We start from the raw sequence: 13,219 nt of genomic DNA on the forward strand, positions 1-13,219 counted from the left end.
ATGAACATACCCTCCTCCATCTTATTGTGGAGGTTATAATGACGAAAAAGTCATGTATTTTTATTCTTAACATAAGTCGCTTTTATATTACATAAAAAACGGTTCCTGCTTTGTAATCATGGTCATATATGTAAACATCTATTACATATCTTGCAAAGCGTTTATTGACTTCTTTGGCGGGAGTGTAGCAGAAATTTTCTACTGGCACCGAAAGATATCAAGCACTGGAAGACAAAACAAGAAAACAAAACATGCGATAAACACGTGATCCGTCCATACAAAATGATGATCGTTCCCGCTGCTGCTGCTGCTGCTGCTGCTGCTAATACTGACTGATAACCAGCAACTGTTGTGAATGGTGCGTGAAACGTGCGTTTGTATAGTAAAATGGTATGTATGTATCTTGCTCGGCATTAATATGTATGTATGTCGGTACATAATTTGTACGCTCACAATATGCGAAATCAGCCAGACATTATTCAATCAGTCATAAAGTCCCAATTTGTGTAGAATTGAAAATTGTTTAGAATAGGTATCAGCAAACAATTCTGGTTGGGCGGGAAGAAACAAAAACGTGCCATTGTTTACTTTTTCACTTTTGTCCGGCATTTCACATCAGCATAAATTGGTTGCCTAGCCACCAGCCAGCGAGATAACTGCTAATTTTATTTTTTTTTTTCATATTGATTTACGCTAGGTATAAAATTGGGAATATTTTTTTTTATTTAAAAATAACTCAGCAGCATATTTGTGGACAGTTTTCAATTATGAAATTCTACATTTTGAAAAGTTTTCAATGTCAAATCTTTATATAGTGAGTTGTTCCTGGATCTCTCCCAAAGTAGAGATTTTGACATCTTCCATATAATAAGAAGTATCTTCTATTTGAAGTTACAACTTGCAGATATTTACACTTGTGGTACTGTTTTATTTAATTGAAAGGAAAAACTATACAATTTCGTAAAATTAACCAAAACATGATTTTATTTATTTGAATGAAGATTTTTAAGTAATTTTACTACAAAAAGTAAAACCTGTAAGGAAAGGTCAAAAGTCGGGCGGAACCGACTATATTATGCCCTACACCACTATGCTATTTAGTAGAGCTCCCGAAACAAAAAAAATATATATATTGGGAATTTATGTGAAGTAGATCATGCCAACTATGAACCTTATTTGAATGTGTATCCTGGCTTTAGAGTAGTCACAATTTGGAAACTATATTCAACTCTGATTCGATTTTTAACTAATTTTACGGAGGCATAATATGACTTCGATAAGAATTATATTAAAAAAATATTTTTTGGAATAAAATCCGGTATATCCGGACTGAGTTTCTCAAAGTGGAAAAATTCGGTTAAATATGAAAAGATCCGTTCAATTTGGGCTGATATTACATATATGGTGGACAATTGCCGTAAAATCGGAAGAAGGTATATCGAAGGTATATATAAATCTGAACCGATCTCGAAGAATTTTGGCGAGCTGTATCTGATGTACGGTATGAAATATCATTGTTGTGGAGTTCTTATATCTGAACCAATTTCCACCAAATTTGAAGTACTTGTTTCTAGGGTGAATAAGGTCGGAATTGCCAAAATTCAGTCTATTTTGGTGCACAATAAATCTGAAATCGGATAAAGATATATATGGCAGCTATATCCAAATCTAAACCGATCTTGACAAAATTGTATGCGCTTATTTCTGAGCCGTATCTGATATCTGGTACCAAATATCATTCATGTGAGGGACTTTACCATCAAATCGGACGAAACATATATGGGAGCTATAGCTATATCTGAACCGATTTTCACCAAATTTGGTGTACTTGCTTCTAGACTGAATTCGATCGGATGTGCAAAATTCAGGTCATTTGACTGGTATTGGCCATTTAGTGCACAATTAACCCGAAATTTGTTGAATATATATGGGAGCTATATTTAAATCCGATTATCAACAATTTCAATACGGTTCGTCCTCGGGCCAAAATATTGTTTGGAATTTTTCATCTGAATCGGATAATAAATACGACCTGAATTTTGTTCACAAGAATACATGGACAGACGGACTGTCATGCATAAATGGACTCAGAAAGTGATTCTATGAAGATCCTCCAAATTAACTATAAGTCTATCTCGCTTCCTTCTCCATGTTATAGACAAATGCACGAAGACATAATATCCTTTCCAGGTGTAGGGTATGAAAAGTAAATTCCGTTAAAATCTTCAAAATACCGAATATGGAATATTACCGTTATAATGTGGTTTATTCGGAGACGTGGACCTGCATGAGCATTTTTTGTCATAGGCCATTATAATATTCAAATACGAAACTTGAAACAATTCCAGTGAATAATGTCGCAAAAACATTAAAATATCGAATATAGGGAGGTGCCGATATTTAGGGGTTATACTAAGACCTGGACATGCATAGACAATTTGAATAATGTCAATAAAATCTTCAAAATGCCGAATATAGAGAAGTACAGTTATATGGGCGCTGTAACTAAACGTGGAACTATATAGTCCATTTTACCCAAATACCCAAAGTCCTGCAGACGAAAGACACATTTGAACAACATTTTATCAACCTTCTTCATATTGTTTGGAAGCTCGAGTGATTTTCAAGAATTTATATGCTTTTTGGAGTCTAAAATGTATATTTCGCGGTGTTACAATCGGAATGACAAACTTAATATATCCCCCATACTATGGTGGTGGAGGTTATAAAAAAGTACCGTTGTGATTACACTTAGTGATTATATGTCCACAAGTGCGGATACATGCATCTGAGTTCTTCCACCTCTCAACGAAATTTCATTATTATCACATTTTTATACCCTCCACCAAAAAAGGTATGGAGGGTATATTAAGTTCGTCATTCCGTTTGTAACTCATCGAAATAATCATTTTAGACCCAACAAAGAATATATATTCTTGATCAGCGTAAAATTCTAAGACGATTTAGCCCTGTCCGTCCGTCCGTCTGTTGTAATCACGCTATAGTCTAAACGAATTAAGATAGGAAGCTAAAACTTTGCACAGATCTCTCTTTTGTCTGCAGGCAGGTCAAGTTCGAAGATGGGCTATATCGGTCCACGATATCGTATAGCCCCCATATAACGGTACCCCCGATATTCGGTATTTTGATGATGTTAGCCACATTTTTCAATGGAATTGTCTGAAAATCCACAAAAGTAGTTCCTTGTGGGTACTTTATACCTCGGCAGAGAATTATCTATATAGGTCCACGATATCGTATATCCCCCATATAACGGTACCCCCCGATATTCGGTATTTTGATGATTTTACCCACATTTTTCAACGGAATTGTCTAAAAATCCACATAAGGAGTTCCTTGTGGGTACTTTATACCTCGGCAGAGAATTATCTGTATAAGTCCACAATATCGTATAGCCCCCATATAACGGTACCCCCCGATATTCGGCATTTTGATGATTTTACCCACATTTTTCAACGGAATTGTCTGAAAATCCACACAAGGAGTTCCTTGTGGGTACTTTATACCTCGGCAGAGAATCATCTATATAGGTCTACAATATCGTATAGCCCCCATATAACGGTACTCCCCTATATTCGGTATTTTGATGATTTTAGCCACTTTTTCCAATGGAATTATCTGAAAATCCATACAAGGAGTTCCTTGTGAGTACTTTACACGCAGACATAGATTTGTCTTTATAGGTCCACAATATCGTATATCCTCCCATATATCGGCACCTTCCTATATTAGATATATTAAAGATTTTAAAAGAGTTTTTATTGGATTTAATTTTTTTGAAAATTTTCTAATTCGTTCCAAATGGTGGAGGGTATTCAAAGTTCGGCCCGGCCGAACTTACTGCTTTTTTACTTGTTTGTTTTTATTTAAATAAAAAAATACCGACTACAGGAGCTCTTACTCTATATAGAACTCCCAAGCGTTCTTCTATAAATATAGTTATTTCAAAACTATAAATATAGTTATTTTAATAATGGAGGACTTTCAAATTCAAAGCGAACAAACGTGTTGGATGTGGGGTTCACAAAAAATAAATGAAAATTCCTAGGAAATGTTTTTCAATTCCATCAAAATAGTTAAAATTTCATCATTGAATAAAAGTCATCATTTTCAACACAAAAATGTATGTAGGTTTGTACGATATTCTGCAATTGAAATCCCTGCTTAAAAAATTTAAAAAAAAAATGCATAGCCTTGGGTAAAGTACAAAACAAATTCTACAGCTACGACGACAACAACAAAAATGCATTTACATTATTTCACTTTCATAAACAAGCCCCCCAGAGAAGCACCCCTTATAGAAAAGCAAACACAAAAATAAACAAACAAACAACTCTGACAATTCAAAAACATCACACCATGCAATAATAAATACTACTACTGGCAATATGACGCCTCGACAACCGAACGACTGGAAAATAAATGCTCGCTAGCTAGAGGTAGGTATAATATACGAACTAGGTAGAATTGCTGTGTTCTCTGGAAAACAAAGGGGACAATGGTCAATTTCGAGTTGTTTGTCTTCAAGATATTCACCAACTAATCGACCGTCTCGCCATGGTGTCTGTCTATAAAACTTAGTTCTCAGATAATAACCAACAAAGAAAAACAACAAAATCCGAAGCGAATCGTATCGTACCGATAGTTTTGCTAAAAAAAACACATTACAAAACAAGCCCAACCATATGATGTGATGTGATGTGATACGAGAGCGGGAACCCAATAAACAAAACTAGCTCACTCACTGGCGTGTTCGTTCGTTCGCTCACTCGCTCGCTCGCCAGCTCATTGGCTTACAAACGCGTGCCCGCTCTTGGCTAGCAACAATACTAAACGATCGAAATGGGTTGCCAAATGCCAATGAAATAATTCATAGACATAGCTTGGAAGTCTATAAACTAGAGCATAGGATAAGTGTACCAGTAGTCGGTTATTAAGTTCGTCATTCCGTTTGTAACTCATCGATATAATAATTTTAGACCTAACAAAGTGTATATATTCTTGATCAGCGTAAAATTCTAAGGCGATTTAGCTCTGTCCGTCCGTCCGTCCGCCTGTTGTAATCACGCTACAGTCAAAATGAATTAAGATAGGAAGCTAAAATTTTGCACAGATCTGTCTTTTGTCTGCTGGCAGGTCAAGTTCGAAGATGGACTATATCGGTCCACTATATCGTATAGTTCCCATATAACGGTACCTCCCGACATTCGTTATTTTGATGATTTTAGCCACATTTTTTAAGGGAATTGCTGAAATTCTACACAAGGAGTTCCTTGTGAGCCCTTTACCCCCTGAAGGAGAGTTGTCTATATAGGTCCACGATATCGTAGCCCCCATATAACGGTACCCCGATATTCGGTATTCCGCACAAGAAGTTGTACCCACAGACATAAATTTATCTGTATAGGTCCACAATATCGTATATCCCCCCCAATATATCGACACATTACGATATTCGGTATTTTTAAGATTTTAACAGAATTTTTAATGGATTTTATTTTTTTTTTTTTTTTAATTTCCTAATTCGGTGGATGGTATACAAAGTTGAGCCCGTCCGATTTTACTGCTTTTTTAATTGTTATTTATAACAACTTTCATTTATTAAGACTAATGAACGTTGGTATGGCAAGGGTATTATGTCTTTGTGCATTTGTTTGTAACCTGGAGAAAGAAGCGAGATAGACCCATAGTTACTTTTAAGGATCTTCACTTTCTGAGTAGATTTACACATGCCAGTCACTCCATCCGTCTATCCATGTATTCTTGTGAACAAAATACAGGTCACATGTATTATCCGATTGATCTGAAATTTTCCAAACAATATTTATTTGGCCCAAGGACGAACCCTATTGAAATTGGTGAGAATCGGATCAGATTTAGATATGGCTCCTGTATATATCTTCAACCGATATCGGGTTAATTGTGTACCAAAGGGCCAATATTGGTACAAATTACCTGCATTTTACGAAATCCGACCGAATTCAGTCTAGAAGGAAATATATTACATTTGGTGAAAATCGGTTCCGATATAGCCATTTATATGTTTCATGCGATTTTGGATTTTAAGTCCCTCACATGCGTAATATGCATTCCATAACAATGATCTTTGGTATCAGATATCACATACAGTCCAGAAATACCTCTACCAAATTTTATCGAGATAGGGTCAGATTTGGATATAGCTCCCGTATACATGTGTCATCCGATATCAGGTTTACAAAGTATATATATTCTTGATCAGCATAAAATTCTATGTCGATTTAGCGATGTCCGTCCGTCTGTGGATATCGCTTTAGCTTCCGAACGAATTGATAACGATTGATAAAATTTTACTCAAATGTATATTATGTCTGCAGGACTTTTGGTATTGAAAATGGGCCATGAAGGTCCACGTTTTGGTATAGACCCATATAACGGTACCTCAAGATATTCGGTATTTTGATGATTTTAACGACATTATTTACCGGAATTGTTTCAAATTTGGTATTTGAAGTTCGTAATGGATACTATAGCCTATGACAGAAAATTATCTGTGCAGGTCCACGTCTTCGTATAGCCCCCATGTAACGGTAACTCCCTGTATCCGGTATAATGATGATTTTAGCTACATTATTCACCGATTTTTTATAAGTTTCGCATTTGAATATTGTAATGGCTTATGACAAAAGTTACCTATGCAGGTCCATGTCGTCGTATAGACCCTACTATAACAGCTACAGTCGGTATTTTTACGATTTTTGTCCGTCTGTGTCTGTCCGGCTAGTGCGCACGACAACTCTCAAAGGGAGCATCCGATTTGGTCCAAGTACATCATAATATTACTGTCAAACTTAGATCGAGTTCCACTCCTTCTGGTACCTCCCCCACAAACGGTCAAAATTCTGAATATCCATGAAGTTTTTAAAACACAAAATTAACAACCGATTCCATTCAGACTTGGCAAACTCAATATTTCCATCAATACAAGATCTGTTATAAATATGGTAGAGATCGGACCATTTCTTCTGGTACCTTCCGACAACGAGTGAAAGTTTTAAACAACAAAATAGGATCATAAACCGGGATCAATCATCCGGTTCTCTTTAAATTACACACATCACAATATTTTTATTAACCCATGATCTGGTGTGAAGATGGAATATATCGGTTCAATCCTACTAGTAGCTTCCCCACAAAGGGTCAAAATTTTGAGTAGCCATGAGTTCATAAAATTCGAAATCAACATCCGATTTTATTCAGAATTGGTACATCTCAAAATATCCATCAGCACAAGATTCTGGTACTTCCCCCATATAGGTTTCAAGATTTTGAAAAACATAACTTGATCGAAACCCGCGTCGCAGTGGCCGAAAAATGGCTCGTGAGCTGAACATATCGCAATATTCCATTCGGTAAATATTAAAAAATGAGCTCGGGGTAAAGCCATTGAAATTCCAAAAATTACAAGAACTTACACCGCAACAGAAAAAGAAAATAGACTCAAAAGAGCCAAAGAGTTGCTTCGCTTGGCCGAAAGTGGTGAACTGTCGAATTTGGTTTTCTCCGATGAGAGAACATTCGTTGTCCAGGAGATTGTAAACAAAATAATCGTGTTTACTTGCCAAAAAGGTCAGCTGAAAATGTGCACCTTCGGTTGACCAGAACCAGACCAGAACTCAAGCGCCGGCCATGTTGATGGTGTGGACGGCCATAACAGCCGATGGTCGCTCTCCGCTTGTATTAATCGACCGTGGCATCAGCATAAATGCCGAATATTTTCGCGAAAATATTCTGGAGGGTGTATTGGACATTTCAACAGGACTCAGCACCATCGTACTCAGGACGCGCCACCCAAGGATGGTTACAAAATGAGGTTCCTCGCTTTATTTCCAGCGCACAATGGCGCTACCAAAATCTACGAATACCAATCCGTTGGGCTATTGTGTCTGCAGTATTTTGGAAAGCACGGTTGGCACTAAAAAATATCAAAGTGCCGATCACTTCAAGCAAGCGCTTCGCCGGGAATGGGCCATAATACCACAGAGCAACATTCGGGCAGCGTATGACGGTTTCATTGGCCGTTTGAAAGCCATAACTCGTGCCAAAGATAATTAATTCGAACAAGTCTAAACTTATTCTAAAATTTGATTCTATTCCCGATATTTTTTGCTTTCATTCAATAAAACTAAAAAAAGGAACATTTAAAAATTATGTTGTTTGACTTTGTTGCCGTTTTTTTATCTTGCCCTGTCAAATACGAATTGGTCAATATTGGCCAACTGCTTCCGAACATCTCCCATAAAGGGTCAACTGTTTGAATAATCATAACTCAAGGCTGGGGGTATACATCTGTCGGCAAAACCAACTGATACTATTTTACTTGTTTTTATAAACATTTATTTATTTTTATTTTTGAGCAGCAACAAATTTTGAGGTTTTTCCCCAAACTTGGCAATCCTGCTCACGACAGTCACAAACAAATCACTTGAGAGTGAGCTAGCGTTGTTGTGTTACCAGGCCAATATCATCAACTGGTTAATTGTTGTTGATTGCCGCCACCGTCGTCGTCGTCGGTTGCTCTCTATACAAATGCTGAGTTTGTTGTTGGTGGTCTGTCATCCATTGTCGGCCAGTCAGTCACACCAGACAGGTACACACAACAATATGTACATGGACACATAGAGCACGAGAAATAGAGAGGGAGAGAGGAAAATCGAAAAAACCTCAAAACAAAACAACAACAATTGATCAACACAATTATTGTGTATATAAAAGACTTTTCCTCGACGACTTTTTACACAGAACTAACTGAATCAGTTACAAACAGCCACCGAGGCGGACAACAAGCGTCGATCGTGTTCTTCCATTCCACTCGGAAAAGAATTAAGTAAAACTCGAAGAATAACAAAGAAAGAAAATTTACTAAAAAATTTCCATCACCAAAAAAACAAAGAGTGGAAAATAAAAAAAGAAAAACTATTTGAAAACAAACATACGGCGCATTGTGGAAAAGTGATCGTGAACTTGAAAGAACCAAAGAAAAGGAAATCTATGAAAGATTGCTGTTTGGGTGTTCGGAAAGCATTCATTGTTTACGGTTACCTAATGAAAAGTTAAAGCCGCAGCAGCCAAAAACAAAGAAACGTGTTTTATCTAAACTCATCATAAACGACAACAAAAAGAAAACACTGAGAATATTGAAACGTGTGGAGTAAGAGGAAGAGAAGAAAAAAAACTTTCCATTCCACCAAAAACTCACACACACACATACACACCCAAAAAAAAACAAGCATTATTAAATAATTCTCAAAAGATCACCCGATCTCTTGTCGTCCATTACAAAGTGCAGTTTTTAGTCGGCGTTCGTCAATCATCAAAGAAGAAAAGAGAAGCGGCATCATGAGTTCCACAATTGGTCTAAGTTTGGGACGTGCCACCACAAATGGCTGTTCAACGGCAGTTTTAAATGGAGCTGCCACTTGCCATGTGATTGCCTCGAAGACTCTTAATGGCAGCAATCTCCATACCATGAATGAGCCAACAGCGGCGCCAACCGCCAAATGCCCCGATTTGGCAGCCAAAGTTATACAGAAATCCCACATTGTCTGCTTCGATGTGGACTCGACGGTGATACGTGAGGAGGGTATTGATGAATTGGCCGATTTCTGCGGCAAAGGCTCCGAAGTGGCCCGTGTAACCAAGGAAGCCATGGGCGGTTCAATGACCTTCCAGGATGCTCTGAAAATTCGCCTGGACATCATTAGACCTAGCCAACAGCAGATCCATGATTTTCTCAAATCCAGACCGAGCACATTGACACGCAATGTTAAGCGTTTCGTGGAACACCTCAAGGCCGAGGGCAAACAGGTCTATTTGATTTCGGGTGGTTTCCATTGTCTCATCGAACCGGTGGCCAATGAGTTGCAGGTACCTCTCTCCCATTTGTATGCCAATAAGCTGATGTTCTACTGCAATGGTGAATATGCCGCCTTCGATACCAATCAACCCACTTCCCGTTCGGGCGGCAAGGCAGAGGCTATCGCCCACATACGCAAACAATACGAAGCCGATACTGTGATAACAATGATCGGGGATGGTGCCACCGATCTGGAGGCCGTACCACCGGCAAACTATTTCATTGGTTTTGGTGGTAATGTGGTGCGACCCGAAGTGTACAAAAGGGCCCAGTATTATGTAACGGATTTTGAGCAATTACTGTAAACAAGCAACAACAATTGAATTTAAGTTATTTTGAAAAAGAAAGAAAAAGATTAATATTTGAAAATGAGAACATTCTTCATACCTCAAAGTGAAAATTGCAAAAAAAAAAAACTTCAAGGCCCGAGATGGAAAATCTTTATGAATGCTGAGTGGTTGGTCCAAAAACGCAAATTTCTCAAAGTATTTATATTTGATTTAATTGCATTTTCGATATTATTATTTTTTTTTTCATTACTAATTAATTAAATTATGTATTTGTTGTTGCACAATCCCCTTGTACATAAAATATTTAAATATTATAAGTTATTATCTAATAGCTAGCTAGTGAATATTAATTAAGTGAGAAACAAAAAAGAAACCTGTTTTCTACAAAGAAATGAATTGATTGCATTATTGTACGGTCAAATGTTTATTAGTCATAGTTTTTAATATTTTTTTATATTATAAAAAATGAAAAAAAAATCCAAAATTGTGTTTTTATTTGAAGGCTTAATTTCCGGTTACTTTGCTGCAGTATGACTTGTTTTGTTGTTGTCGTTGTTCTAAATACGACAGCAATGACACAAACCTTTTCCCGTTTTGTAGATTAACATTTTGGGGAGAGTGAGTAGAATTGAAATTCCACTCAAGAGAGCGAATGGAAACAAATGTATTTACAAACAGTGGGATGGTTTTAAGATAAAAGCTATAAAACAATTCAATTAGAAACTAGTAGGGAAAAGTCAAAAGTCGGGCGGCGCCGACTATTTGATACCCTACACCACTATGCATATTACGGATAGCTCCCGTAACAAAAGCATTTATTTGAAATAGATCATACCACCTATCAAAATATGGCTTTAGAGCAGTTATAATTTGGTTTCAGAGGGAACTGATATATGGGAGGCATACTCAATTCTGAATCGATTGTCACTAAATTTGACGGAGAGATTTCAATCTTTTTTTATCAAATAACATTACTATAGAGTGCATGGTATCACTTCGAGAAGGATTTTATTAATATATATATATATATATATGTATATATGTGTGTATATATATATATATATATATATATATATATATATATATATATATATATATATATATATATATATATATATATATATATATATATATATATATATATATATATATATATATATATATATATATATATATATATATATATATATATATATATATATATATATCGGAGCCGAGTTCCACAAAATGGAAACGTACGTCCTGAAATTCACTCCATTTGGGGTGTTAATAGCGAATATTTGCACAATAAACCTGAAATTGAATGAAGGATATATATAGGAGCTATATCCAAATCTTACCCGATCTTAATAAAATATGGCAAAGGTATTTTCAAGCTTTATAAGATATCCGGTAAAAAATATCATTGTTGTCGAATGCATATTACGAATTTGAAGGACTTAAACACCAAATCGGATGAAACATATATATATATATATATATATATATATATATATATATATGTGTGTGTGTGTATATATATATATATATATATATATATATATATATATATGTGTGTGTGTATATATATATATATATATATATATATATATATGTGTGTGGATGAAACATATATAGCTGTATCTGAACCGATTTGATAAACTTGCTTCTAGACTGAATTCGATCGGATGTATCGGGGCTTTTGGAGTTAGATTGGCCAATTAACCCGAAATCGGTAGAAGATATATGGGAGCTATATCAAAATCTGAACCAATATTGATAAAATTTGCTAGGGGTATTTCCGGGTATTATTTCTGGTATTACGAACATTAGTGACTTAAACACCAAATCGGATGAAAACTATATATATGGGAGCTATAGCTATATCTGAACGGATTTATATCAACTTAGATGTACTTGTTTCTGGACTGAATTCGGTTGAACGGGCCAAAATTCAGATAATTTGGACAGATATTGGCCATTTGGGGCACAATTAACCCGAAATCGGTTGAAGATATTGGGAGCTACATCTAAATCTGATTCGATTATCAACAATTTCAATAGGGTTCGTCCTTGGGCAAAACAAATATTCTTTGGAAAATTCATATCAATCGCATAATAGACATGGATAGGCGGACAGACGGACTGGTATGCATAAATCGACTCAGAATGTGATTCTATGAAGATCCTCAAAGTAACTATGGGTCTATCTTGCTTCCTTCTCCATGTTACAAACAAAAGCACAAAGACATAATACCCTTAACACTAGGTGGTGTAGGGTATAAAAATAGATTTTTGATTTATATGAGGGTAAACCATGAGAATTAACGGCCAGACGTAACAGCTGAAGCTAGAATCTTGAAATTTGCACTAGGGTCAGTCTTGGTGCGTATGCATCGAGGAACCCAAAGCCAAGACTGCTGAAAAGAAGAAGAAGGCAGCTGCCAAAAAACCCTCACCCGCCAAGAAGAAGGCCGACAAAACCAAAGCAAAGGCTGCCAAGACAACCGACAAAGACCGCCGCCAAAGCATCTGCCACTAAACCAAAGGCACCCAAGGCAAAAACTGCAGCTGCAGCCAAGCCCAAAATGGCCGCAGCAGCAAAGAAGCCAGCATCGTACTGAAAGAATACGAAAAGTACTAAAATGTACTTAAAATTTAATACTTTTGTATGGACAAACGAAATGACCTAGAATTCTTAAAATTGGAATGAAATTCAGCGATGGAGTGGAGGATAGCTGTACCAAAGCGGTTTTGGAAATCCAAACTTTAAGGTAACGGAAAGTTATAAAATGGTACCATTTGGTATTATGTGAACGGAGCTGAAAACAAGAAAATTGGTATGAGAATCAAGGTTGGAAAGTAAGTTTGATATATGAAGATAGTTTTGGAAATGTGTACTACAAGTGTACGAAAAGTACTAAATAGTTCTATATTTGGTACAATTTGGTATTGGGTGAAGACATAGTGCTTGAAACCAGAAATTTGCTATTAGGGTCGCTGTTCTTGTGTAGCCCAAACATAAATGTTAAAT

General features: G+C 36.3%; 2 protein-coding genes across 8 annotated transcripts in view; one reads left to right on the forward strand and one right to left on the reverse strand.

Moving 5' to 3' along the window:
- The window catches only part of LOC101894333 (alpha-tubulin N-acetyltransferase 1), a 151,309-nt gene that overhangs the window by 115,068 nt on the left and 23,022 nt on the right, over nucleotides 1-13,219 (reverse strand). The window lies entirely within an intron of this gene.
- Nucleotides 8,809-10,342, forward strand: LOC101892729 (phosphoserine phosphatase). Its single transcript, XM_005183822.4, has one exon. The coding sequence runs from the start codon at nucleotides 9,400-9,402 to the stop codon at nucleotides 10,219-10,221; it is 822 nt and encodes a 273-aa protein (XP_005183879.2). The 5' UTR covers nucleotides 8,809-9,399; the 3' UTR covers nucleotides 10,222-10,342.

This window comes from Musca domestica, unplaced genomic scaffold (genome assembly GCF_030504385.1).
Source record: "Musca domestica strain aabys unplaced genomic scaffold, Musca_domestica.polishedcontigs.V.1.1 9, whole genome shotgun sequence".
NCBI lineage: Eukaryota > Metazoa > Arthropoda > Insecta > Diptera > Muscidae > Musca > Musca domestica.